At 38.3% G+C, this 26,081-nt stretch overlaps 4 protein-coding genes across 6 annotated transcripts in view; 2 read left to right on the top strand and 2 right to left on the bottom strand.

The window, feature by feature from the left end:
* The window catches only part of LOC123680969 (transmembrane protein 132E), a 99,391-nt gene extending 82,194 nt beyond the window's left edge, over window positions 1–17,197 (top strand). Inside the window, exons 7-18 of one of the 3 annotated variants that reach the window (XR_006747580.1) lie at window positions 4,586–4,729; window positions 8,742–8,944; window positions 9,307–9,625; window positions 9,781–9,972; window positions 10,033–10,426; window positions 10,489–10,643; window positions 10,736–11,148; window positions 11,410–11,678; window positions 12,749–13,036; window positions 13,136–13,308; window positions 15,083–15,280; window positions 16,239–17,197. Coding sequence is in view for 2 of the 3 variants with exons in the window: in XM_045619111.1 (XP_045475067.1) it covers window positions 4,586–4,729; window positions 8,742–8,944; window positions 9,307–9,625; window positions 9,781–9,972; window positions 10,033–10,426; window positions 10,489–10,643; window positions 10,736–11,148; window positions 11,410–11,678; window positions 12,749–13,036; window positions 13,136–13,308; window positions 15,083–15,097 (2,565 nt within the window). In the remaining variant the exon portion in view is untranslated. Of the gene's footprint in view, window positions 1–4,585; window positions 4,730–8,741; window positions 8,945–9,306; window positions 9,626–9,780; window positions 9,973–10,032; window positions 10,427–10,488; window positions 10,644–10,735; window positions 11,149–11,409; window positions 11,679–12,748; window positions 13,037–13,090; window positions 13,309–15,082; window positions 16,168–16,238 lie in introns of those variants that run through there. The other 2 variants (XM_045619111.1, XM_045619112.1) reach the window with 2 other exon arrangements.
* On the bottom strand, window positions 243–1,560 carry LOC123680970 (slit homolog 1 protein-like). Its single transcript, XM_045619113.1, has one exon. It carries the CDS (start codon window positions 1,498–1,500, stop codon window positions 526–528), a length of 975 nt encoding a protein of 324 aa, XP_045475069.1. The 5' UTR covers window positions 1,501–1,560; the 3' UTR covers window positions 243–525.
* A 2,089-nt stretch (window positions 17,198–19,286) lies between the features above and the next one.
* On the bottom strand, window positions 19,287–20,369 carry LOC123680968 (39S ribosomal protein L16, mitochondrial). The gene is made up of 5 exons (XM_045619109.1): window positions 20,213–20,369; window positions 20,095–20,160; window positions 19,885–20,042; window positions 19,629–19,827; window positions 19,287–19,568 (listed from the first exon to the last, which is right to left on the bottom strand). Exons 1-5 carry the CDS (start codon window positions 20,235–20,237, stop codon window positions 19,309–19,311), a joined length of 708 nt encoding a protein of 235 aa, XP_045475065.1. The 5' UTR covers window positions 20,238–20,369; the 3' UTR covers window positions 19,287–19,308.
* Window positions 20,370–20,490: 121 nt separating this feature from the next.
* LOC123680967 (testicular acid phosphatase homolog) lies at window positions 20,491–23,030 on the top strand. Its single transcript, XM_045619108.1, has 5 exons — window positions 20,491–20,784; window positions 20,844–20,939; window positions 21,040–21,187; window positions 21,323–21,711; window positions 22,576–23,030. The coding sequence occupies exons 1-5, from the start codon at window positions 20,704–20,706 to the stop codon at window positions 23,005–23,007; spliced, it is 1,146 nt and encodes a 381-aa protein (XP_045475064.1). The 5' UTR covers window positions 20,491–20,703; the 3' UTR covers window positions 23,008–23,030.
* The last annotated feature ends 3,051 nt before the right edge of the window (window positions 23,031–26,081 follow it).

Genomic DNA, 26,081 nt, shown 5'->3' with positions numbered 1-26,081 from the left:
GAACTTGCGAACACGACATGTTAAGTGCTTCAAAGTTGGGAAATTAAGACAAACAGACGGGAAAGCAGAGTTCTCGCAAGAACTTAATGGATTTTTTGTATTTATATGGGCCAACAAGTTTTGTTCAAAGACTTTATAACGAGGAGGTTCTAAAAGGAATTACTAATGAACTAAGTGAAAGTGAATCATGTTACTTACTTAGTTAGTCTTCTTTTTCAGACTGATACCTCAAATACTAATAATAATAAAACAAATACAATAGATTCTATTCAAAATCTAACAATAAATAACACAACTTATTAAATCAGTAATATCAGTTGGTGCTTATCTAGAAATTAAAAGGGAAAGTTCATAAAAAAAAATTCGATATCTCGAATTCTCAAAACATGACGGAGTTGTTCATTAAATATATCTACAGATCATTGCCCTCCAAGAGATATAATGACATCTTATTATTTATAGATAGGTAGTGGAAAAACAAGTTTGCATCATAAAAATAAATTAGGGAGGTTGAAACCAAATCTTTCAATTACTAAGTACGGGCATCTGCTTGAGCAACTTACAATTGAAAGTGGTACTGTAGTAGAACGAGATTTGAATCTCGGTATTATTGGCGAACTCTTCAAACTTATCAACGCAATCACAAGCCAGAGGGTTTCTCTCCAAATGCAAAGACATGAAACTGCCTCTGAGTCCTTCCAACACTTCCATATCTAAACAGGCGATCCTGTTTGAACTCAATACCAAACTGTTGACCTGAAGATTCTTGAACACTGCAACTGGGAGTTCCGTTAGTTTGTTGTTGTCCAGCATCAGGTCTAAGAAATCTTTGTCCTTCTCCAACGCCTCAGGACTGATGGATTCTATCTCGTTAAAACGGAGTCTGTACTGTACCGCATGGTGATCCTGTCCTGGTACGATGTTAAGGAAGGCTTTGGCTGGAACTGTACTTATCTTGTTGTGGCTCAGATCTACCACCTTTAAGCTGGGGCAGTCCTTGAACCAATTGCCGCTTATGAACCTCAAGTTGTTCCTGTTGAAGTAGATCCTGGTCAAGTTGGACATACCATCGAAAGCGTCTTCGTCTACCTGCTCCAACTCGTTGCTGCTCAAATAAAGCACCTCGAGGGACTTGATCTGGTTGAAATATTTGGATCTGACAACCCTAAGCTTGTTGACGGCCAAGGAGAGTTTGGTCAGCTTGGGAACGTCCTGGAAGGCCAGTTGTTCGATCTCACTGACGTTCGCTGCGATGATGTAAAGCTCCTCCAGGTGCGAGAAGAACTTAACCATACCCTCGCAGAGTAAGGGGACGCTGGCTCTGGTCAGGAAGATCACCTTGTAGGAGTCCATCATGAAGAAGTCGCTGTTTTGGAGTTTTTCAGATCTACCTTTTAGATCGACGGTGATGGCGTCTATCGAGGTCAGCGTGGAGATGTTGCATTCTGCCGTGAAGACGCTGCCGATGGAAGCAAGTGTGAGGAAGAGGACGATCTTCATCTCGGACGTGCTAGAGATATACTGGGTTGCTGTTTACACTCTGCCTTGCTCGGATCGTTGTCGATGACATTCTGACCCCTTATCTATCGGGACTGAAAAACACGATTCAATTGTGCCAAGGTTGTTCATTGGGTACGAGATTGTATGTATTTAACACTTTGCTCGATGAGTACCGGATCTAAGCAGTAAAAAATAGTTATTCGTTTTACTAGTCAGCAAAGTAGTAAATTGACTGCAGCGGCTGATAGCTCATAGCCGAGCGTAGCGAGGTTAGAAATTCAGCCAAGGCAGTCAATCTATTTTGCTGCCGAGTTAAACATTTAATATTTTCTTCGATTGTTTTTAATGATAAATGTAGGATATTTTATTTGCAAATTATTACAATTCCCACAATCTTTTTATTTTTCCTGTAGTGATAAATAAGACGAAATTTGATAGAAATCGCAATTGTTGGAATGGTTGAGGTGCTATGGAAATGTATATATCCATGATAATTACAGTTTGACAACTTGAAATATCTGACAGTTTTTTGGAAAAATATCGGATATAAAGGGTGTATTTTTTAAAACTATAGAACTTTAAATTGCAATAAAACAACGATGGATTATTAGATTGACATGAATTTTATTTATCCGCAAGATAATCTTGTGGCATTACATTTAAAATATGATTTCTGGCATATGACCGCCACGGCTGGCTCGGATGTAGTCCAATCTGGACGTCCAATTTTCGATGACTTTTTTCAACATTTGTGGCCGTATATCGGCAATAACAAGGCGAATGTGGTCTTCCAAATGGTCAAGGGCTTGTAGCTTAGCCGCATAGACCAATGACTTTACATAGCCCCACAGAAAGTAGTCTAGCGGTGTTAAATCACAAGATCTTGGAGGCCAATTCACAGGTCCAAAACGTGAAATTAGGCGGTCACCAAACGTGTCTTTCAATAAATCGATTGTGGCGCGAGGTGTGTGACATGTTGCGCCGTCTTGTTGGAACCACAGCTCCTGGACATCATGGTTGTTCAATTCAGGAATGAAAAAGTTAGTAATCATGGCTCTATACCGATCACCATTGACTGTAACGTTCTGGCCATCATCGTTTTTGAAGAAGTACGGACCAATGATTCCATCGTCCCATAAAGCGCACCAAACAGTAAGTTTTTCTGGATGTAACGGTATTTCGACATACACTTGAGGATTAGCTTCACTCCAAATGCGGCAGTTTTGTTTGTTGACATAGCCATTCAACCAGAAGTGCGCTTCATCGTTAAACAAAATAAAATGGACGTAGTGCGCGATACGTATTCCGCACAGAACCATTATTTTCGAAATGAAATTGCACTATTTGCAAGCGTTGTTCAGGCGTGAGTCTATTCATGATGAATTGCCAAACCAAACTGAGAATAAATCACGTGACAGCTGTTAAATCGGTCGCCATCTTGAACGGTAATGCCAACTTAAAGTTATATACCTCGAAAAAAAACACCCTATAGTACCTAATAATGATGAATGAAAATTCCATTGAGTACCATAAAAAATTATCCTACGGCGCCAGCGATTATACGAATCAACCCTCAAAAAGAGATAAGGGTTAATCAGGCTTAACCGATTTTCCATCTAGCAAATCCGCCGCCAATCATCCTCGGCTTTCGAAAAAAAAAACGAAAAAAAACCATCATTTTCCAAATCGAACGCCGATAAGCGCCCACTCGACCGCCCAACGCCGGCCCCAAAAACCCCGCATCTGTCTGGACCGAGCCGGATCCTCTTGCATTATGAAAACGCTTTAGCGAGTGGCGTCCCGGCGCTCGGCGTCCGTAGGCAAATCTCCGGGGGCAGCCGTCCGCGAAATTGCTTCGCAAACTGGTTACGTAAAGCCCTATTCGCGCGGGCGGAACAGTCGCGTGCACGTTATCGAAAAGGCTTGCGTTCGAAAGGGCCGACTTAATCCCTGGTATGATCCAGGTTTCAATACGATATCCCGACATATGAATTTGTATCGCTCAACACGCTGTTTTTTTTCGAGGTATATAACTTTAAGTTGGCATTACCGTTCAAGATGGCGACCGATTTAACAGCTGTCACGTGATTTATTCTCAGTTTGGTTTGGCAATTCATCATGAATAGACTCACGCCTGAACAACGCTTGCAAATAGTGCAATTTTATTTCGAAAATAATGGTTCTGTGCGGAATACGTATCGCGCACTACGTCCATTTTATTTTGTTTAGCGATGAAGCGCACTTCTGGTTGGATGGCTACGTCAACAAACAAAACTGCCGCATTTGGAGTGAAGCTAACCCTCAAGTGTATGTCGAAACACCTTTACATCCAGAAAAACTGACTGTTTGGTGCGCTTTATGGGCTGGTGGAATCATTGGTCCGTACTTCTTCAAAAACGATGATGGCCCGAACGTTACAGTCAATGGTGATCGGTATAGAGCTATGACTATTAACTTTTTCATTCCTGAATTGAACAACCATGATATCCAGGAGCTGTGGTTCCAACAAGACGGCGCAACATGTCACACAGCTCGTGCCACAATCGATTTATTGAAAGACACGTTTGGTGACCGCCTAATTTCAAGAGTTTGACCTGTGAATTGGCCTCCAAGATCTTGTGATTTAACACCGCCAGACTATTTTCTGTGGGGCTATGTAAAGTCATTGGTCTATGCGGATAAGCCACAAACCCTTGACCATTTGGAAGACAACATTCGCCGTGTTATTGCCGATATACGGCTACAAATGTTGGAAAATAGTCATCGAAAATTGGACGTCCAGATTGTACTACATTCGAGCCAGCCGTGGCAGTCATATGCCAGAAATCATATTTAAAATGTAATGCCACAAGATTATCTTGCGGATAGATAAAATTCATGTCAATCTAATAATCCATCGTTGTTTTATTGCAATTTAAAGTTTTATAGCTCTTAAAAAAAAAACACCCTTTACATACCCCACAGACGTCAACATCGATACCTACCGCCATTACTCTATTTTTCCAGGGATCGTATATCCCAACTCGACAAGACAAAACGCAATTTCAGCCTGTTTAAATCCCCCCCTTTCTCTCTTGTGTTCCAGAACTGGGAGGTGCTGAACACGGCAGTGCTGACAGGCAGACAGGTTTCCCAGGCCATGAAAATTTTCATAGTTTCCCAGGCGGGCAAGGCAGCTGACGTGACGTTCCAGGCTTCCTGCTACTCGGAGGACGACAGCGTCCTGAAGGTGAGTTATTGAGATGTCCGTTTTCGGGAGTGGGAGGATTCAAATCCTCTCAACGAGAAGGAGAATGCAGCAAGTATAGGCTAATGGAAAATTTTGTCATTGGCTAATTTTTATTACGGTAGAGCTGTGCGACTTTGCCGAACTGCCTAATATTTTAGGTTTCACATTGTTTTCGTAAAGTTGGCAACATCTTACAGAAATCACGAATCGGAACCTTTAACCACACTATATACCCACATGTTACAACCGTCGCAGTCGTCTGGCGTACTTTGATTGATGTGCTACGGTATGTTTTTTGACGTGGGTATACAGGGTGTCCCGTAAAGACCACGTCAAACCGAGGGAGAATGTAGATCAAAGGATAACCCACCTGCTATGACGAAATTTCTATAATAAAAATCTCACCGTTTTCGAGATATTTTTTTTTGTTGAAAATAATGAAGTTTTGCCCCTTTCAATAGTTTTGCCCTTACGGTTGGTACAATTTTACATCTTTCTGGTTAATTTTTTTCATTAAAATATTGCTGAAGAATGATTTTAACGTTAACATCAAAAACATCCTCCGAAAATGTTAAAGGGGGGCTATGAGAAACATTTTTATTGGAAATTTTGGTAGTGGATTATTTTGTTCATGAAGTTTAGCCCATCGTAGTGGAAAAAAATGTACCGAGCTACTGCTGCACATTACACGAATATATTGTCTATTTTATAGTGATTTCAAAGAGGTATCACACAAATCATTTGTTATTCAAAAAAAAAAAGATATGGCTGCTTTTATCCAAATGGGTACGTTTCTGACAAAATCAAGTTTGTCAATTCTGTTAAGAAATCTTCGATGTTGCATTACTTAGTGAACAATGGCAATTGTTTACGTGCGAAAATATAACTCGCATAATTATTCACCTCAACGAAATTCAATTTTGCCGGCAAATTTTGGAAAACACCATGCAGATCCAGATTTTTTTTCCTACTTTAAAGAAATGCCATTTTCCAACTTCGACACCCTGTATCTCAAAAACTAGTTATAGGATTGCGTTGGACGCATAATCTTTCTTGTTCAGGAGGTCATATCCTACGAAATACGAAAAATTCAGAAACATTAACCCTCGACAATTTTTCCATTAGGCTGCTGCCTGGTCCTCTCATGTTTGAGAAGATGAGAATGTTGCGCTTCCATAACTGGCCTAATTTTTCATCCTGAAAACGTGTTATTTCCGGTGACATTTTCTTCGCGCAGATGAACTAAGATGAATTGAGGAAACTTCAGGGGAATTTTGGTCTTTGACGTACGAAATTTATGAGATCGTATATTTAAAAACACGTGCGCTATGAATAATAATGAGAATGACTATTTAGTTGAGTTGGTGGGTTTTTTTTTTGTTAACGTCTGATATAAAATTCATGATGATGACATTCGTTTTGGGAAATGATCTGAAGGTTATAAACCTATCAACCCCTTCATTTCGGTTTAATCCTTATGGTGGAATCAAATGGAGTTGAAATAGACATTAGCTTCAATTATTTATTCCACTCGTAAAGCTGACCGATATGTTAGTCCATTATTTCATCAACATCTGTTAATTCATTTTTTCGACAACAGAACAGAATAAAGAAATGAATTAATAATGAAGTGAAGATATGATAAATGACATCAAATCAAATTGATACGAAACGAAATTCAAAGAATAATGAACATAATTGAGATGTGAAAAAATTCTGGATTGTCCACTGCCTATTGAAAAAAAATGAGAAATGAGTGGCAGGAATATCAGAATTTCTATTTTTTCAGCTTGAGACATCAATCTCTAATACACATATATAGTCATCTAGGAGATCTTCAACCATGGTATTAACTTTTCTCGAAGTCAAAGAAAAAATGTTGGCAAACGTTTGCGTTTCATTATTGATGTAGATTTTTATTTAGATTCGAAAGGAATTTCATTGCACTTTACGAAGTTTCACAGAATTTCTGTAGGTTTTCAAGACATTCTCTAGTTTTTTGTAGACCTAACAGGCCAATTGAAATGTCCCCGGTAACCATAGTAAAACACTTTTTTTGGGAAAATTCGATTTTATTATTCAACATATTTGCCTTTGAGGACGATACAGTGATTATAGCGATCTTCCAACTTTTCGATACCATTTTTCTAGTACGATTTGTCTTTCGCTTCAAAATAGGCCTCAGGTTCGGCGATAACTTCTTCATTGGCGCTAAATTTCTTTCCAGCGAGCATTCTTTTGGGGTCTGAGAACAGGAAAAAGTCGCTTTGTGCCAGATCTGGCGAATACGGTGGACGCAGAAGCAATTCGAAGCCCAATTCATGCAATTTTGCCATTGTTTTCATTAATTTATGACACGGCGCATTGTCTTGATGAAACAGCAAATTCTTCAAATGGGGACGTTTTTCAACGATTTCATTATTTAAACGATACAAAAACGCTATATAATAATAATTACACTCAAAACGCAATAGGTATCTCACAAACAAATGGTCGGTCCGTTGTCAAATTTTGACAGGTATTCTTTGCAAGTTGGTACCAACTAAAAATCATATCGATTTAAACTAGCACCGCTTTTTGGCCTAATACAGGCAATGAAACAATAGAAAAACAAGAAATTTGCTTGAGCATAAGTAAGAAGAAGACATTACTTGTAATACAGTATTGCTGAATTCAAACATAATGCAAACTTATACAATTTCTTCATGGTAAGAAATTCTGTAAAAATTCTGTAATCAATAAACACAAGTTGAATGAGATAAAGAAGTCTATTGGAACATTTACGTCCCTCATCAGTTGATCAGTTGATGGAGCATAGACTCTTAACACTACTCTTAGCTTGTGAACTCCGAAATCTGTAGATTCCCTAGCTGATTAGCGAAGTCCAGACGAACGAATCCGAACCTTTAAAAACAGACAAGCCAGCTATCGATCGCAGCATGCCTTGGTGTCCGTCCCGTCTCGCGTTAATCTAGCCTCTTTCCCCCGTCCCCCCGTTCCGGTCATTAGCCATCCTCCAAGTCTGATACGGGGCAGAAATACGTCTTCCAGACTCCGGGCCCGGAGATCGTTTACCAAAACGACTCCGCGATAAGGGAAACCCTGAGACGCCGTTACAGATGATCTCCGCGAAATTAGACGGAAATGAATTTTCCGCGAAGAAAAATCGCGCACCAGGAGAAAAATGCGCGACGGATGGAGGTCGGTTCTGCCGGAAGACGTTTACGCGAGCGTTTTCCATCGGCCGGAGTGTTTCGGGACGATTTTCCCGGAAATGAGCCGATTTTCTCACGCGGAGGACCAATTTTCATAATGGGAATTGGAGCGATGGGGGTGTAACACTCTAAAGTCATCATAAGTGAATTTTTATAAATGCTTCACAAAACTTTTATAAATGGTTTACAGAATTTTATTCAATGATTTACAGAATTTTAGTCAATGATTTACAGAATTTTAGTCAATGTTTCACAGAATTTTAGTCAATGCTTTACAGAATTTTAGTTAATACTTTACAGAATTTTAGTCAATGCTTTACAGAATTTTTGTCACTGTTTTGCAGAATTTTGAATGTCCTACTATTTAGTAGGACATTCATCATCTATTTAATTTTTCTGAATATTTTAGAATTTCTTACCGAATTCTTAAGGTTTTCTGTAAAAAAATACATACATTCTGTAAACCTTTGCATTGATATTGGAACAGTGTCAACAGTCTATGCTCCATCATTTGATGAGGGACGTTAATGTCCCATTTCACTTCTTTAACTCATTCAACTTTAAAGTCCTTGGAGGATCTTTGAAAACGTCGGTTTTGAGGTTAACCATATAACAAATCCCATCTTGAGATGGGACCAGAAGCTGCACTTCACCGAAATCTTCGATTTTTGTTCGCAAAAAACTCATATATACCAGTCAGAGTTCACTGTAAACGTGAGACCGTCTAAATTCTTATGTCATCTCATGATAATCTTGCTATTGCTTCACAGCTTGCTTCAATATTTTCTATTTTACAGGTATCTTCGTCTTGTAGCTCGGTTTATGTAGATGGCAGTGAAGCCAGAGGCTCAGTCAATGGATCCGTTCTTGTTAAATATGGAACATACACAGGGTTGGCCAGGTTTACCGTCTGGATGCCTGAGTTTCCTCTAGACCTCCAGGTGGCCGATTTCAGACTGTCACAGATAAAATCTTGGAGAGTTCCAGATACTCACCCCAGGTAAGTGTAGAAAACCCACAGTTATTTCTAGTTATATACTCTTTTTCTTGTTTCTGTTGTTTTTGTTGTAGAGGTTAGGTTCAGATAACCCCACTTCTCGAATTTCCACATATAAGTGGAATTATTGATGATAGTAACATAAATCTTATCATTTGTTAACGTTGTCTTCTTTAAAATGATTCAACCCTTTGTCTTGATAACCCAAGTTATGTTCAAACTTCTTTGGCTGGAGATTCTCAACCAGTATTGATGACGCGTGGTGACTTTACTAAAGAACGCACGAGTCTTTTCACTTCTTTATCCTTCTAAGTGTTTTTAGACAAATGTTGTTAGACAAACTTCACGTCGTTTACATCTTTCAGCAACACCAAGACTAGGCGAAAGAAGAGATCTTACGGCACCTCCTGGTCAAGCAGCAGCAGTATAGGTGGTGAGGACCTGGGGAACGTCGTGGAGAAGCCCTTCTGCAGGCTTAGATATCAGCAGACGCCAGTGGACGTTTACGCTCACTTCATGGCCGTAGACCACGAATCTGGAAGGGTGAGTTACCTCATCAATAGGAGAACCTGGTTGAGAGTTACGGACCTGGTGCTTCCCTTACTTCGCGTTAGCGACCTCAGGATAGCAAGTCTGCACGGAAGAATACTTCAAGGTCGGAGCATGGGACGCACGGAAGTTCAGGTGAGTGAAGAAGCTTTTAGAGGCATCTTACTAGACTACTCTGAACTGATTGAGTTGAAATCTTCTACCTTAAAACCTCTGAAGATGCCTCTAATCAATTTTTCCATTGGTTTAAATTTCTATATCGATTATTTGAAAAATAAATTTTTGTCCAGGTGCTATCGCCGATCACAGGCAGAGTGATAGGCGCCAAAGAGATTCGAGTGGTCAACGACAAAGTAGGAATCTCCAAACTATCAGTGGAGGTAGTTTCAGGTCTCCAATTGAACATATCTCCAGACAGCTCCATCGAGAATGGCTACGTGGCAGAAACCAGCGTTACCAGGAAACTCACAGCACAATACCAGGTCGGTACTATCTCAACCTACACCAAATAACCCAAACTAACTTCTCGATATCAAACGCAGGAAGGCCTGCTAGACATCGAGTTGGAGTTTTCAGATGGAACCAAAACACCCTTAAGGGATATAGCGGACAGCGATTACCATCTGCTGGTAGACAGTACAGACCCTGAAGTGGTTGCCTTTGCACCAATGGTGGCGTCCCATCATCCCAGAGTGATAGCGGTTGGTGAGGGAAATGGAGACCTTCTCCAAGTGACCCTCTTGCTGTCTGAAGAATGTCGGATGTCCTCCAGGTCTAAGGTTAAGAGTGCCGGTCCTTTGGCTCAAGCCTCTGCGAATGTTGTGGTCGACTTCAGTTCCAGCGATCTAGCTCACAGGCCTGACATCTTGCAGAATGATGGAGGGGTTTTTGGTGGCACCAAAGGGTTGTCTTTAGATCACCAGGATATTCTGAATGGTACGGTTGGGTGATTTGTGGATTAAGTGGCAATTTTTCTTAACATTTTTTTATCCTTGAAGGAAACTCCATGAAAGAAGACTTGGGTCAGATACCGAATGTACAAGCTCGTAAGTACAGTTCGACCAAGAACAGTAATAAGAGACGTCATGATGATATGAACCCTCTGGAGATCAGCATGTATGTCCTACTGACTGCCTTCTGCTGCGCCATTGTTGTAAGTAGCGTTGATTAATACGTGCATAACCTATTAAAACCTCAATCCTTGTTTCCTAGATAATAAAACCTTCACAAACCTTATTTCTTCAGGTTTTCGTCATATCCTGCGTAGTCTACGCGTCGAAATACAAGCAACTGGACCAGAGCGTAACCCAAGGCGTTAGAGCATCTCCGATATCACCCAGCGGTGTGCAAAAAGACTACAATCGCAAGAGAGAAACCGTGACCAACGCCCACGATTGGGTATGGCTGGGACGTTCTACCGTGGACAGCTCGAACAGGAACTCAACGGTCCACAACGGTACCGCTGGTACCGAGATAAGGATAACTGCCAACCCGCTGAACGCCAACTACTTCGATCCTGATGACGCACTGGCTAACAGCTTCAGCAATCCCACCCACATCGAACTGCCTAGCGCTAACGCCTCTAGGACGGTCGATAGTACCACTTACAGCAGGAGCAAATTGGCTGCAGGAGCTCCCAAGGAAGATTGTCGAAATTGGTGAGAATAAGTCTATAATTTATAATTTTTTTACGGTATCTTCTTCTTCATTCCTCTTTCTTGACAAACGAACTCGTAATCTGAATGGTACATTTCTTTTGCCTCTAGACCAAATTTGTCTACTAAGTTACTTGTGTTTAAAGAAAGTCTACTATCTAACTGTGTTTAAAGATAACATTGATTAGCTTTGTTGTATGTTTTCTAAAAAAAATACCGTGAATTTAGAATAGGTCATTGCTAATAGTATTTTCCTCGTTACAGGACTAAACCAACAGCGCCTCCACCTCTGCCACCTCATGGAATACCTTCGGAAGCTGCAGTGGTGTCACCACCACCTTCTTACGACAAAACAGTGCTGGCTTCCACATCTGAAGAGTACCGACCACCTGTACCTCCTCATAGAAATCTCTCAACACCCATTCCCCCAATAGAAAATCAAAATCCCCTTAAGAAGCACCATCACCGTCACCATCACCACAACAGGAATTCGAGTGAGGGTAAACTGCAACCCAGGCTAGCCAACGATAACGGTAAGTGAAGATGAACTACCACCCTGATATGCTACTGTTTTTTTGATGGAAAAAACCATACCACAAAAGCTGTTATTTACTTCCGGATGGTCAGAGTGCGAAAGTCATTGGTAGTAGTGCCTTCTAGGTTAGATAGTTATTAACCAGGATGGTGTTGCAAGCAACTCAGTCTTGTGGAAGTTACATCGTTCAAAAATTTTTTTGCATTGTCTTGCAATGAAAAGGTTTTGTGACCTGGTGCTCAGGAGTTTCTTCATCAGCAGCACTTGTCAGTTTTTAATAATCCCATTCTTGGTATACTACCTGAAGCAGCAGTGCCAATGAGGAAATGTACCATGTTCTTGCTGAGATCCCAGTACTTTTTGGATCTTGCAGTGTCGAAGTTCCAAAGGAACTTTTTGAGAGGTTCTGCCAGAATTTTTGTGTTTCGGTTTCTTCCTTCTGTGGATGTGGTCCTTATACTGTGACTAGAGTAGTTCACGGCCAAGGACAATTTAGGGAAATAAAAGAACGGGATAAAAATACTTATTCAATTCATTTCCGACCCACTGAAAGAATTTGAAGAAGATGATAATTTGTCTAATCGATTTTTAGGGTCCCTGGTCACTTGGGTTGTTGTAGGTACTTTTTCGTCGGTCTCGGGAACAGATGTGAAAATCTTTAATCTTTCGTTGTCGGTGCAAGTGTTGAACATATGTTGTAGTTGTAGACTGGTCTGAACTCAATTCGCCCTGAAATGCCGAGTTTTATGGGCATTCAGGATGTTTTCCATTCGACCGTTAGCAAAGCCTTTCTACGAATCCCTTAGGGGTGTGGCTTTGATAATCCTAAGTTTGTACATCGAATTCTTCAGTTCTCGGAAGGAATCGATAGATTCACTACACTTCTTTGAAACTCTTTTTATAGGTGTTTCAGGAAATTCTGATCCAATATATTCAACGATTAGCTGTTGAAAATGAACGTAGCAATCTTTTGGAACCCATATACACGCTTGTAAATTACAGTCACATTGACGTCCTTTCAGAAATCAGTGTATAACCTCAATTTATCAACACCATTCTTTGTCACAGCCTGCAACCAACCCATCACCGAGTACAACAGACCATCAGACCCCAACATAGTAAACAGAGAGTACGGTTTGAGAGATTTCACCCCCAGCAACCGTTCAAGCGAAGACGAAGTCCAAGATTTCGTCTCCGCCGTAAACGGCAACAACTTGAACGCCTTCGAATTCGACGACGAGCCCAGCGACGTCCCCAGCCCTCCTGAAGAGGTCAAGATGAGACCGAAACCAGCGGACAAGGAGGAGGAGGTGCAGTTCGTCCAATACCCTGGAGAAGCCAGCCAGAACAGAAACGGTAAGACTCTTCTACCTGAACAGGGCATCTCAATTGACTCGATGACATTCGCAGAGTGCGCATGATCACAACAACTGACACTTAATTTTTCTGGTACAGCTAGGAACAGTGCCGAAATAAAGCGGGCAACGATCGTGGGCAATCCGATGTTCAGCAACAAGGAGCAGGACCAGACCAATTCGACAACACCGCAGGCTGACCTCCCAGGATTGGACGATCTTCAGTTGGACATGGATTACGATCAGATCATGCACTATTTTGAGAATTTAAAGGTGAGGTTTGGTTGATTGAGATATCAACTTTGCGAGGCTCTCTTTCATTCCCATTGATGTTTGAGTATATGAGTGTACAGGGTGTTTAAAGAAAAAGGTGGCCGCGTTGCTAGGATTGCAAAATAACATATTTTAATCCAGAAAGGATCTCTTGGTTGGTGAGATTCGACACTTACTGACTGTGTTAGGTTTTAGTGATATTTAGATGTGAAAAAAATGAGGTAATATGAAACTAATGTTATTACCTCATCATAGTTGTAAGTATCTTAAAGAGCAAACCAAAAACAATTACAATTTTCTGAAACCAAACTCAATGGAATAGGCAATAATAGTAAGGTTTGTTTAGTGTGGATTCCCGATCACTTGGGAATTAAGGGATACGAAGAGGCAAAGATCAATGGCCAGAAAATAAACTTCGTTTTATGACCCAGAATCCTTATGTGGTATAGGTAAATGTACCTACAAGATTGTGTCTCAGGAAAAGGCAAAAACCGAAAGAGAAACACTTTGGCGAAATTTTCCTGGGTTGTATCATTCCAAAAAACTTCCTCGAAACTTCAATACTTCGAGGGCTAAGAATTTTTGTTTTGTCTGGGAGAATTAAAGGAAATGATGAGATCAACAAACTTGTCAGGAAAGAAGTCCAAAGTCCTTCCATTGATCCAGGATCCTTTCTATGGTATAGGAGAATGAACCTAAAAGAAAGTGAAGGAAAAAACTGTAAGATAAACATTCTGGTGGAATCTTCCTGGCTTGTGGATCATTCCAAAATTTTTCTTCGAAACTTTAATACTGTGAGATCTAAGAAGTATCTGTATCTTAGCAACAATATGCTACATCTTCTCACTGGAAACCTCACAGGGCGTTGCCGCCTCAGCAAGCACCTCATGAGAATGAGTCTAGCAAAAAACGAAGAGTACAGATTCTGAGGGTAGGAGAAAGAAACTCAGGGTCACCTGGTGACGGGTTGTCTCGCCATCCCCAGCCAACGCAAAAAATGTTTTGGACAAGAGACTTGCAGAAGTAAGGAAGAAACCTCCTTGAAGCCATCCCAGATACTGGAGTTCATTAGAACTCCAGGGCGAACTGTAGACTAAAACGACTAAAGGCAAGAACAGCTCTGATGGGGGCACAATATGGGGGTTCAATCAAACCTCCCTCAAATTTAACCTAAATCTAGTTTAGCAGTACAGTTTTAGCAGTATACCGAAAGTATTTCATGATTCTCCTGAATATTGAGGCATTCTTCAACTGAAATTATTCTGTTGAGAAAAAAAAAGAGGGTAACACATTTTTCGAAGCAGATGATTAAAATCTTGAACAAAATGGGGCCAAGTTGTGAACCCTGGGGAACTCCCGAAGATGGGAACATAATAGACCAATAAAATCCCCCATTAGATCTAATCCAAGGCTAAATCACAAGAAGAAAATCAAAAGGAATTTGACAATTTTTTTTTCAGCACCCTGTATCTTGAATAGAAATGGCGATGCCAAAATTTTTTCTTAAACAAACTCAACTTATTTTGCAATATTCCTATCCTAGCAACGAAGTCTTGTGTTTTACTCGAGAAACACAACAATTTACCTACTCGGGGATTCCCCAAATCTCTTGCAGGGTATTACCTACTTTTATAGTGTTGCCAAACTTCTCATAAATTCTGATGAATACCTATAACTCAATTATAACATTTTCAACTATTTTGGGAGATCGTTTGTCGTTGGCAGTTGCTGACGCTGAGTTAAATGAAGTAATATCATGATTTTTTTTTTGTAGGAATCGAACGCCTGAGTAGAAGCGATCATTGCAAGGATCCGTGACATACTATTGTCATTCAGCGAGCAGTACAGAGCATGCGCCCTAAACGGGAACCTAAACAGTCCTGACATTGTCGCAAACGCGAATGAAAGTTTCGAGTACTTCTTCGACTATCTCAGCGAGTCATATGCCTAACCAGCCAGCTGTGTGAGCAACGTATGTAAAAAGAGCTTCTAGTGTTACTGTATTGTATCATCATTGCCCATATACTGCAAGACTGACGCCGGTCTCTCTCTATGATCTTGTGTTCAACTAAAGTCTCATCCTTTGAGATGCAATGTTGAGTGAAATTTGTACAGATTGAAGTTTTGGTGGTAAAGATTTGAATGTAATATCGATGGAAAATTGGATGTGAAGGCTTGCTTAATTGAGTGAAATCTAGGATGCATTGAAAACCTGGTATGTCTACTTATAGCTGTCAAACTTTCAGACAAAACGGGGGATTTTTCAGATTTATACCTACTTGATTTCGAGGGATCGCGTCTGTTTCAGATGGCGCTTACATCGTTTATATTTGACATTTCTCTCGATTCCCGGCTCTCATGACTTTTGAGCATAGAACAATAATATTTTATATTCTATGCTCATAACAATCTTCTATGCTCTGTCATTATATTCCATTCATTTCATTAAAAATTCGATATGAACTGAATTGTAATTTATTGTGGAAGTTTGTAAAGTCTAAAATCAGTGTTTCATTTTCAAACGGCGCCAGGCAGAAAGCGGGAATTCGAACAATTTTGAAGAGCGCCCCCTTACAGAACTTTGGTGAAGCAGAACACCAAAGCAACAGGTGGATATCTCCGAAAATCTGAAACAAAATCGAATCAGTACACACACTAGGGATTCTGCATCTTAGTGAAATCGTATGATTGTTCTTTTGGTGTCAAGTTTCGTACGCAATACGTCAACAAAGTTTGAGCTTTCTTCTTCTTCTTCAACTCAGGCAGTCATTGAACATTGTTCTTAGCTCTTTTATCACGAATGGTGCAAACTGCTTAGTGCAAATAACATTACACTCCTCAATATTAAACAATACAAACTCTTCCAAAAGTAAATATATTGAAACTTAACACTAATGGATAAAAAATATTGCTCCATTGCTGAACACCAGACCTGGATTTGAACGCATGGCCAAAAATTTATTCGGCATATGATTCTGCCGGATTCCAAAAAATGAACAGATTTCCTAATTCATTTACGCTTCTGTTCATTTCTTCGATGGACGTTTTCTTTTTCTTCGCAAGAATGGGTAATACAACGAAGTGTCTATATATACATGGATATTTGCAGTGATCGAAAAAAAAAATATCTAGTCAATAACTTATACTAAGCTTTATATTTTAAAATAATAGTGTAATAAATGTATTCCGAAAGGATGCCTCCAATATAAAATGTTTAAATTTGCACAAATATGGTTCCTGGTATTACGAAAGAACAATTCTATATTTAAAGATTTTCAATTAATCGATATTGTTTATGATGACAAATATGATGGAGAAATGATCAACAATAGTCGAAATAATCTACAGTTTCGAAGTTACCACTCAATACTCAAAATTCATAAAAAAAAAAATTTAATACATAAAAATTTTCTGAAAAAATTTCTTCATCATATGTTGCGAGATATTTATTTTTAGTTATGTAAATTTGTGTAAACTTGTATATAAACTAGATGTAAATCCCTGACTGATACTTGAAAAGGGAAATAATATGTTGGTTGCGCCCAACAAGTATTACTATACTGATGCTTCTTGGATCAGTGATTATTTTTCTGTTCTATATTTATAAAAATAAGCACACAAATATGACAAAATATTTGTTTATTCGGTAACGATAGACTGCTTAGAATATTAATATTTAAGGAAACATTATTTTCTAGTCTTGAAAAAAAATCTGTATGAAATATTAAATGTAGCATTACTTGAACTTGAATGTTAGTGAGCTTTCAAATTGAAAAATGCTTTCATTTTGTAAAGCGATGTACCTATATTTATTCCAGTCGATCCCTACCGTTCACTGATGGACTGACAATTCAAATTTGATTCAAGTAAAACATGCAGTTGGTGTTTTAGAAACCTTTTGGAAAATTCCATGGATATCACCAAAATTATCAAAATATAACTCCAAATTTGTTTCATCCGACAAGAACTCAATTCCGGTGTATTATATTAAATAATTCTATATTTTCAAGAATAGGGGGGGGCAGGATTTTTCGAGGGGGGGGGCAATATTTCCAGGTCCAGTTCACGTTAAATTCATGTTGTATTTTTTGGCTCTTGCGATATTTCTGGGGGGGCAACAAAAATTTAGGGGGGGGCCCACCTCCACCTTCCCTCCTTAGCCCCCCTCTAGCGTCGCCACTGCAAACTATTTTTTGCTCTTGCAATATTTCAGGGGGGGCAATAAAAATTTGGGGGGGGGGGGCGGCTCCCCCTTCCCCCGTTAGCCCCCCCCTAGCGTCGTCACTGCAAACAATTCTCTGCTCTTGCAATATTTCAGGGGGGGGGGTTTGCAGTAAAAATTTAGGGGGCCCAACTCTCTATCCCCCCTAAGCCCCTTTTAGCGTCATCACTGCAAACCATTCTTATATATATTTTCGAAAAATCTCGTGAAACATATATCGAGTTGTACGGTAAAAAAAATAAATTTCTTCATTTCTTTTTCATTTAAAATGATTAATGAATATTATTTCAGCTATTGGTGGATGGAAACGTGGAATCACTATCATTACAGAATCATAAATTATAAAAGAAAAACACTGTTAATATATATACAAATATAAATATGTTGAAAGTATCTTGCTTGTCTACAAATTAAGTGTTAAAAGTGTAGATATATATTTGCCGCTTTTACTTTTACATTCCAAATTTCAGTTTGAATCTACGAATTGGAAGAATTAGAAATTTATATAGATGTCTTTCGTTTTTGTGGCTTTTTAGAAATCCTTTATTTCAGTTAATGACACTTTTATCGCTACTAGTAAAAAATCACTTCATTTTGGAAAATTTAATAAAATGGACATATCATGGTGGAATTTAGGAGTCCATTGTGGAGAAGAAAATTATCATCTTATTCGAAATGATCTATGCTATAATTTCTGCATATCAAATAAAATGTAAAATAAATGTTTTAAATGAAACGAGAACTTGTGGCAATACCCTTAAATTGATTTAGCTTTCCTCCTATTCATTTTTATGAATTGTATGGAATTATCGTATTTATTTCATGATGAAATTAGAACTTTAGAAACGAGGAGGAAATAATAAGTTGAAACGGTACGATTCGTTTAGAAAGTTCTGAGCTGTAACAGTACAATATGTAAGTTACCATGAAAATAAACTATTTGTAATTGTCGTTTTATTACTTATTCTTCTCAATGGGACAAGACTTTTCAACCTTAGTCCTTTTACAGTTTAAAAACATCTTGACTTATATAAATACCAATTTTGATAAACGAGTACTCTTGGATTTTTTAAGAGATTGTTGGTACTTCACTTGATGTCCGCATCGTTTCCAATGGCGCTCACATCTAATTCCCCTATCGTTATCATAGAAATATGACTTTTGAATAGTACCTAACCTAAGAATTATTTAAGTTCTTCAAACTCATCTTGAGTCATATAAATACCAATTTTGATAAACAAGTACTCTTGAATTTATTAAGAGATTGCTGGTACTTCACTTGATTTCCGCATCGTTTTCAATGGCGCTCACATCGACTTCCCCTGTCGTTATCATAGAAATATGACATTTAAATAGCGCTACTTACGGAAGAAAATGGAAGTAACGACAATCCTGAGTTCGTGTCATCAAACTAAAATATAATTAGTTGATACACCAGAAATTTAACAAGGACATTCAAATTTCAAATATTACTTCAATAGGGGGTATGTTAAACATGCTGACCATAGGAGGTATCTCTTATTTATGATGCTGGTTTGTTAGGTAACCCAAAAAGAATTTGTAACTTTTAATTTACAGCTTGTATCTTTAATTGCCAGGTGTGCGCCATACAAATCAATTCTCAAGACTAATGAAATAATATTGAAATAAACCCAAATGCTTTGAAATGACTTTATAATGGCCTCACTAACTTTCAAACTTTGTATAGAATATGCTTAAAAACAAAGCAACCTCAAAATATCCAATAAAAATCAAATTTACTGAACGGATTTATTGACTTAAAGATACTTTCCTAAAAATTTGAAATCGAAAGGAGATAGCCACCTGTGACAACCTCCCATATTATTTTGAATCATATATTTCATTGTGAATTTGTTCTTGTTATTCTCCAGTTCCCACTTTTCATCAGCAGCCATTTTATCCAGAATTTCTTGGGAGACTGCCATAGCTTTGAACGGCATCTTCTTAGCTAGGTCCTCCAATAATTTTTGCACTTCTGCATATTCACATTTTCCTCCAACCTCAAAAATTATCCTGCCTAAAGAAATAAAACATCAGTTAATTAATTGTTTCTTTTAACTTTAATCTGTCAACGTACCAGCTTTAATAGGACTGACATAATGATCGATAGCTCCTTTACCTCCTCCCATTCTTTGTCCTTGTCCTTTTTTTGTCACAGGCTGCCAAGGTGGATCAACTCGCCATACAGCAAACATTCTATTGTTGTCCAATTTTCTACCTGTTGAAAGACGTAACATGTCGAAATGCTGCCATTTCATTCGTCCACCACCTAACGCCTAGAGTTCGATAATGATTAATCTCATAACTCAAATTCAAAGGATATGCAACCATACCATGATTCCATATTGTTTATGAATGAGAGTATTGTGAACTTCCTCAGGGCCTCGCATGAATCTGAGTTTTTTCTGCATTTTTGGGGCCCTTATACCTTGAGTGAATTGTGGAACTTTTTCAATAAACCTCAACCTTGTTTTCTCCGGTATTTCAATATCTAAAAATCATATGGTTTCAATGAACATTCCATATTATCGAATAGTTCTTACGGTCGAAATTTTTCGGAGCTGGGAAATATTTGAATCCTGCCCTTTGAATTAGCGTTATACATGTTGCTGCAAAGAAATTGGTCAATGAATTGGAGATATATTATATTGTTTTTCTTACATCTAAGTAGACGACTAGAATTCATGTTATGTATATTATAATTATTATTTTATTCAATCAAGGAATGACAAAAATATACAATAAAAATATAATGTAATTTTCTTTTTATTTTGAGGTTAACCACAGATGTAAATATGACAAATCACAGATGAGAATAGATTCACTCACAGAATTAATAGTTTATTGAATTTATTCTGTTGAAGGAGGTCCTATTCATAGATAAATTAGTTTGTCTATGGTCCTATTCCCTGAAATAATCAAATACAATTATTTCCTCTTAGTACTTAGACTCAATAATGTCCCTTCACCACAATAGGGATAACGAGTTTTTTTTATCAATTCCTACATCTAGTGGTACGTTTGTCGATATGATAACAAATTACAAACGATTACGGTACAAAGTTGAAAAATACTTTTTTAAATATAAAAGTAAATATTTTCCTTGAGTTTGATTTAGTCATAGTTCTTCGATAGGTACGAATTTAACAACTATGGTTGCATTGAAATTGCTTATAATTTTAGCAAATTTCTACTTGTGTATTGCAGAAGATGAACTAATTGCAGTTACAGCCGTAAGTTATATCTTCTTTTATTATTCCTAATGAAAATCAAAAGATCTCGTTTTTTTTAGCTCATAAGACATGGATCTAGGATACCTGAATCATTCTACCCAAATGATCCATATTCCAATATATCTTGGCCATTTGTATTAGGGGATTTGACAGATGTGAGTGTTTATGTTTTTTAATACAAATTTTTCAGAAATTTCGAATTTTTGTTGTTCACTTAATCCAACCACAGAAATGAATCTTTTTCCATTCTTCTAGAAAGGAGTTGATGAAATGTATCATGTTGGAAAATGGCTGAAAAGGAAATATAATTCTTTTTTGTCCGAAAAATACGATCCTAACGAAATTTATGCACAATCCCTGGATTACGACAGGTGCATAATGACAGGAGAAGCTACATTAGCAGGTGGGTACTTAATGACCAATGTGATTCTGGACATAAAATAGTAGTATAATTAATTAGATCCAGGGTGCTTAAAATACACTAATCGATTTGACAATTAACTATGAACCATATCAAGTTTTAATTGAAATTTTACAGGTCTGTATCCGCCCCTTGCTGATGATACCTGGAATTCTAAATTACGATGGCAACCAACTCCAATCCACGTATCACCAATCAACCAAGATATTGTGGTGAATATGAACGCATGTCCGAAAATTATGAAAGAATCTGAAGTGATACGGCAGACAGAAACTTATAAAAAAATCATGGCGGCGTTCAAAGATTATTTTGAGTATATCAGTGAAAATTGTGGAGAAAAGACGGATTTTGCTACGATCTACCCACTTTTCGATACGTTGTTCAGCGAAATAAAGGTAGATTTACCTTTGCCGGATTGGGCGCAGAAGATTTGGGAGCAGATGGTACCACTGGTGGAGCTGTATACTAAGATGGATTCCTTGACGCTTACGGAACGAAGAATACAGGTAGGATTTCTTTTATTCTCGTCTTTTTTTCTGGATTCGAGTATATATATTTGAGTTGAGGTCCAGTATTTGCTTTTTTGACAAAACCCTATCCTTGGTTAATGTATATCCTGAATATCAATATGAGGGTCTAAGATAGATCCCTGGGGCATCCCTTCCTCCAAGTATCCAAACGTAGAATACCTACATTCATAGGGTAGGTCACGCTAAGCTACCACATTTTAAAGAGTTTTTGAAAGAGTCTAACAGTTATTTGAAAAATTATTTGCCAGAAAAATTATGTACAGAATGAATTTCCTTTGAAGCTACGTTCCAAAATTCATCATCCAAATGATGAGCTCTACGGCAATACACATATTGAGCTTCGCGTTGCTTTTTCGAGAAGTGCTAGTTATTTGGGGATGATTTCATCGTCTACTACCATCTTCAAGTCGTCCAACCTCCTTGGATGGTGTGGAAAACAACAACTGGAAGTAATCCCACAGATGGAATTACAGAGGCTCGAATCTGGAGAGCTTAAAGGGCACTGAAACTGCTAGTCGTTAGAGATCACCCGGTTTGGAGAATTTCTCCAATATTAAACTCGAGCTGAGCAGGCTGAAATACCAACTTGCTGGAGCTAGAAGGTCTTTGAATGATTTCTTCGATTTTGACAAAAAATATCAAAGTTCACTGTGATACTTACAACACCCTCTCCAAGAAAGTACGCTGATTTTTAGAAACAGCTGGCCATGGTGCCACTGTTTACAATAGAGGGTCCAGGACGGATCCCTGGGGAACCCCTTCCTTCAAGTATCTCATCCTCCTCCTCCCCCATATAGTCCCGCATACTTTGACTAAGTAACCAGTAATTTAAACCGATAGGTAGGACCACTATTGACCAGAATACAAAGCCAATTCGACAGAGCGATAACCGGTGTAGATTTCGGTACCACCAAAACCACCTACAGGAAGTTCATGGCCTACTTCGCCACGGAGTGGATTTTGTACGATCTAACGTATACGTTGGGACTGCCTGATATCAACATACCCGAGTTTGGCGCCCTGTATCTGATCGAGTTGAGGAGGAAACCAAATGGTGTTGACTATGTTAGGATACTGTACAGGAGTTCGGCCAAGAAGGGTACCAGGGCCGTACGGGTTGCGATTAGGAAAGAGAAAAACAGAGTGTATTATGGGAGATTCAGGAAAATCATCGCACCATATCTTATTGATAGCGCTCAGTGGGTAAAGTTGTGCGAAAGTTTTACAGGGCAAAACGTTAGTGTTGCTACTGATGTTCCTATGTCTAAATGATGTGGTTGTTGTAATAAATTAGTTTTATTTAGTCTAGTTTTTCTTATATCCAATTCTGAACTCTTTGTAGTCTACTGCTCATCCTTTGGATCCTGCAGTATCTGGGATAGCTCCAAGAAGGTTACTTCTTCACTTCTACAAGACTCTTCTCCAAAGCATTTTTTATTTCACTAGAGATGACGAGGCATTCTGTCACCAGTTGATTCGGAGTTTCTTCTTCCTCCCCACAGAATCTGCTCTTGTCATTTTCTGCTAGATTCATTTTCATGAGGTACTTCCTGAGGCGTTAGTACCCTGTGAGGAATCCAATGAGGAGATGTAGCATATTCTTGCTAAGATCCAGATACTTCTTAGGTCTTGCAGTATTAAAGTTTCGAAGAAACATTTTTGAATGATCACCCAAGTCAGAAAAATTCTGCCAGAGTGTTTATCTCAAGGTTTTTTCCTTCTCCTTCTAATAGGTTCATGTACCTATACCATAGAAAGGTCTTGGACCAATGGAATGTTGACTTCATCATTTATTTCAATTCTCACATACAAAATAAACCTTGTAATTCTTGACTATTTCATTGAGTATTTTTCCGCAACCCAATAGGTACCATCTTAGAATCTTAGAATATATGCGAGCTCTGATTGCAACCTAACTTAATAGAATGTATTACTTAGCACATTTCTGACTGACATTTCTTACTAGGGAAATTTCCAATTGTCTTTTAAAGGGACCATAGATCTTCTGATGAAATTCACTAAATAACTTCACATATCATATCAAGTTAACCTTAGGTTCTATTAAGTAAAAATATGATTTAGCAATTCAAGCGGAGCTTATGGTTTAAGGTATATAAAGGGTGTTTTTTTTTAGAGCTATAGAAATTTAAAATGCAAAAAAAAGCGATGGATTATTCGATTGACATGAATTTTATTTATCCGCAAGATTATCTTGTGGCATTACATTTTAAATATGATTTCTGGCATGTCACCGCCACGGCTGGTTCGGATGTAGTCCAATCTGGACGTCCAATTTTCGATGACGTTTTCCAACATTTCTGGCCGTATATCGGCAATAACTCGGCGAATGTTGTCTTCCAAATGGTCAAGGGTTTGTGGCTTATCCGCATAGACCAATGACTTTACATAGCCCCACAGAAAGTAGTCCAGCGGTGTTAAATCACAAGATCTTGGAGGCCAATTCACAGATCCAAAATGTGAAATTAGGCGGTCACCAAACGTGTCTTTCAATAAATCGATTGTGGCACGAGCTGTGTGGCATGTTGCACCATCTTGTTAGAACCACAGCTCCTGGACATCATGGTTGGTCAATTCAGGAATGAAAAAGTTAGTAATAATGGCTCTATACCGATCACCATTGACTGTAACGTTCTGGCCATCATCGTTTTTGAAGAAGTACGGACCAATGATTCCACCAGCCCATAAAGCGCACCAAACACTCAGTTTTTCTGGATGTAACGGTGTTTCGACATACACTCGAAGATTAGATTCACTCCAAATACGGCAGTTTTGTTTGTTGACGGAGCCATTCAACCAGAAGTGCGCTTCATCGCTAAACAAAATAAAATGGACGTAGTGCGCGATACGTATTCCGCACAGAACCATTATTTTCGAAATAAAATTGCACTATTTACAAACGTTGTTCAGGCGTGAGTCTATTCATGATGAATTGCCAAACCAAACTGAGAATAAATCACTTGAAAGCTGTTAAATCGGTCGCCATCTTGAACAGTAATTCCAACTTAAAGTTTTATACCTCGAAAAAAAAACACCCGTTACAAGACTCTTCTCCAAAGCATTTTTTGCGTTGACTAGAGATGGCGAGGCATTCCGTCACCAGGTGATTGGGAGTTTCTTCTTCCTCCCCACAGAATCTGCCCTTGTCGTTTTCTGCTAGATTCATTATAATGAGGTGCTTCCCGTGGCGAAAATGCCCAGTTAGGAATCCAGGGAGAAGATGTAGCATATTCTTGCTAAGATCCAGATACTTCTTAGATCTCACAGTATTAAAGTTTCGAAGAAACATTCTTGAATGATCCACAAGGCAGAAAAATTCTGCCAGAGTGTTTATCTTTTTCCTTCTCCTTTTAAAAGGTGCATTTACCCATGCCATAGAAAGGTTCTGGACTTTGTGCTTCTCTTCTGGCAAGTGTGTTGACCTCATCATTTCTTTCAATTCTCACAGACAAAACAAACCTTGTTATTCTTGACTATTTCATTGAGTATTTTTCGGGAACCCAATGGGTACCATCTTAGAATCGATATATGCGTGCTCTGATTACAACCTAACTTATAGAATGTATTGCTATATCACATTTCTGATAGTTTCTTACTAGGGAAAATTCCAATTGTCTTTTGAAGGGAGTATAGATCTTCTGATGTTTGAAAATTACTAAATTACCTCACATATTATATCAAGTTAATCTTAGGTTGGATTAAGTAAAAACATGATTTAGCAATTCAAGCGTAGCTTATGGTTTAAGGTATATACATACACCTACACTAAGAAAGAAGATACAACAGGATATACACAAATTTTATTTTATTGACATAATTTTGTCAAGAAAACTGCTGAAATGAAGGAAAAAGATTATTATTAAATGTGTTCTGTAACATTGGAGCATTTCCTCAAAATTATACTTTTTAACGAGGATTTCAAACTTTCCAATTCATTTAGAGTTACAAAAAAAGAGAAAAACGATCCAGAATAGTAAAAACAACATTTGTTTTCGGCACTACATAGCCTTCTGTATTTTTCTGGTGGTAGATAAAGTTTAAGTTGAGATAAAGAAAAAGTTAGTTATCAAATTCATTGAAATCAAACTTTTCCTGTCCTACTTCCAAAAATGCATACATTCCAAACTAAACAGGAAATATGATATTTCCTCAAAGACAAAGCACCCAGGAAGTGAGTAGGTGAACTTTTTTCATTCATTGAAAAGAATCCAGGTAAAAACGTATAGGACTCGGCATATAATTATAAAAAATAAATTAACACAGATATAGTTAAAGGAAAACAGCAAAATTATGACAGAAGAGAGAAGAGATTGAAAATAAAACAAAAA

Source organism: Harmonia axyridis, chromosome 5 (assembly GCF_914767665.1).
Source record: "Harmonia axyridis chromosome 5, icHarAxyr1.1, whole genome shotgun sequence".
NCBI classification, from domain to species: Eukaryota; Metazoa; Arthropoda; class Insecta; order Coleoptera; family Coccinellidae; genus Harmonia; species Harmonia axyridis.
Note: the sequence above shows the minus strand (reverse complement) of the source record. Positions and strands in the feature narration are given on the sequence as shown.

What these genes read in the sequence shown, in the direction of transcription:
- LOC123680970 (XM_045619113.1), bottom strand. Translation starts at nt 1,500, where the DNA reads ATGAAGATCGTCCTCTTCCTCACACTTGCTTCCATCGGCAGCGTCTTC.
- LOC123680968 (XM_045619109.1), bottom strand. Translation starts at nt 20,237, where the DNA reads ATGAATTCTAGTCGTCTACTTAGAT. An exon ending in AGCTCCGAAAAATTTCGACC is followed by an intron (nt 20,043 to 20,094) that starts GTAAGAACTATT and finishes TATGATTTTTAG; the next exon opens with ATATTGAAATACCGGAGAAA. An exon ending in TGTCAGTCCTATTAAAGCTG is followed by an intron (nt 19,569 to 19,628) that starts GTACGTTGACAG and finishes TTATTTCTTTAG; the next exon opens with GCAGGATAATTTTTGAGGTT.
- LOC123680967 (XM_045619108.1), top strand. Translation starts at nt 20,704, where the DNA reads ATGGTTGCATTGAAATTGCTTATAATTTTAGCAAATTTCTACTTGTGT. An exon ending in TATTAGGGGATTTGACAGAT is followed by an intron (nt 20,940 to 21,039) that starts GTGAGTGTTTAT and finishes CCATTCTTCTAG; the next exon opens with AAAGGAGTTGATGAAATGTA. An exon ending in TTACGGAACGAAGAATACAG is followed by an intron (nt 21,712 to 22,575) that starts GTAGGATTTCTT and finishes TTAAACCGATAG; the next exon opens with GTAGGACCACTATTGACCAG.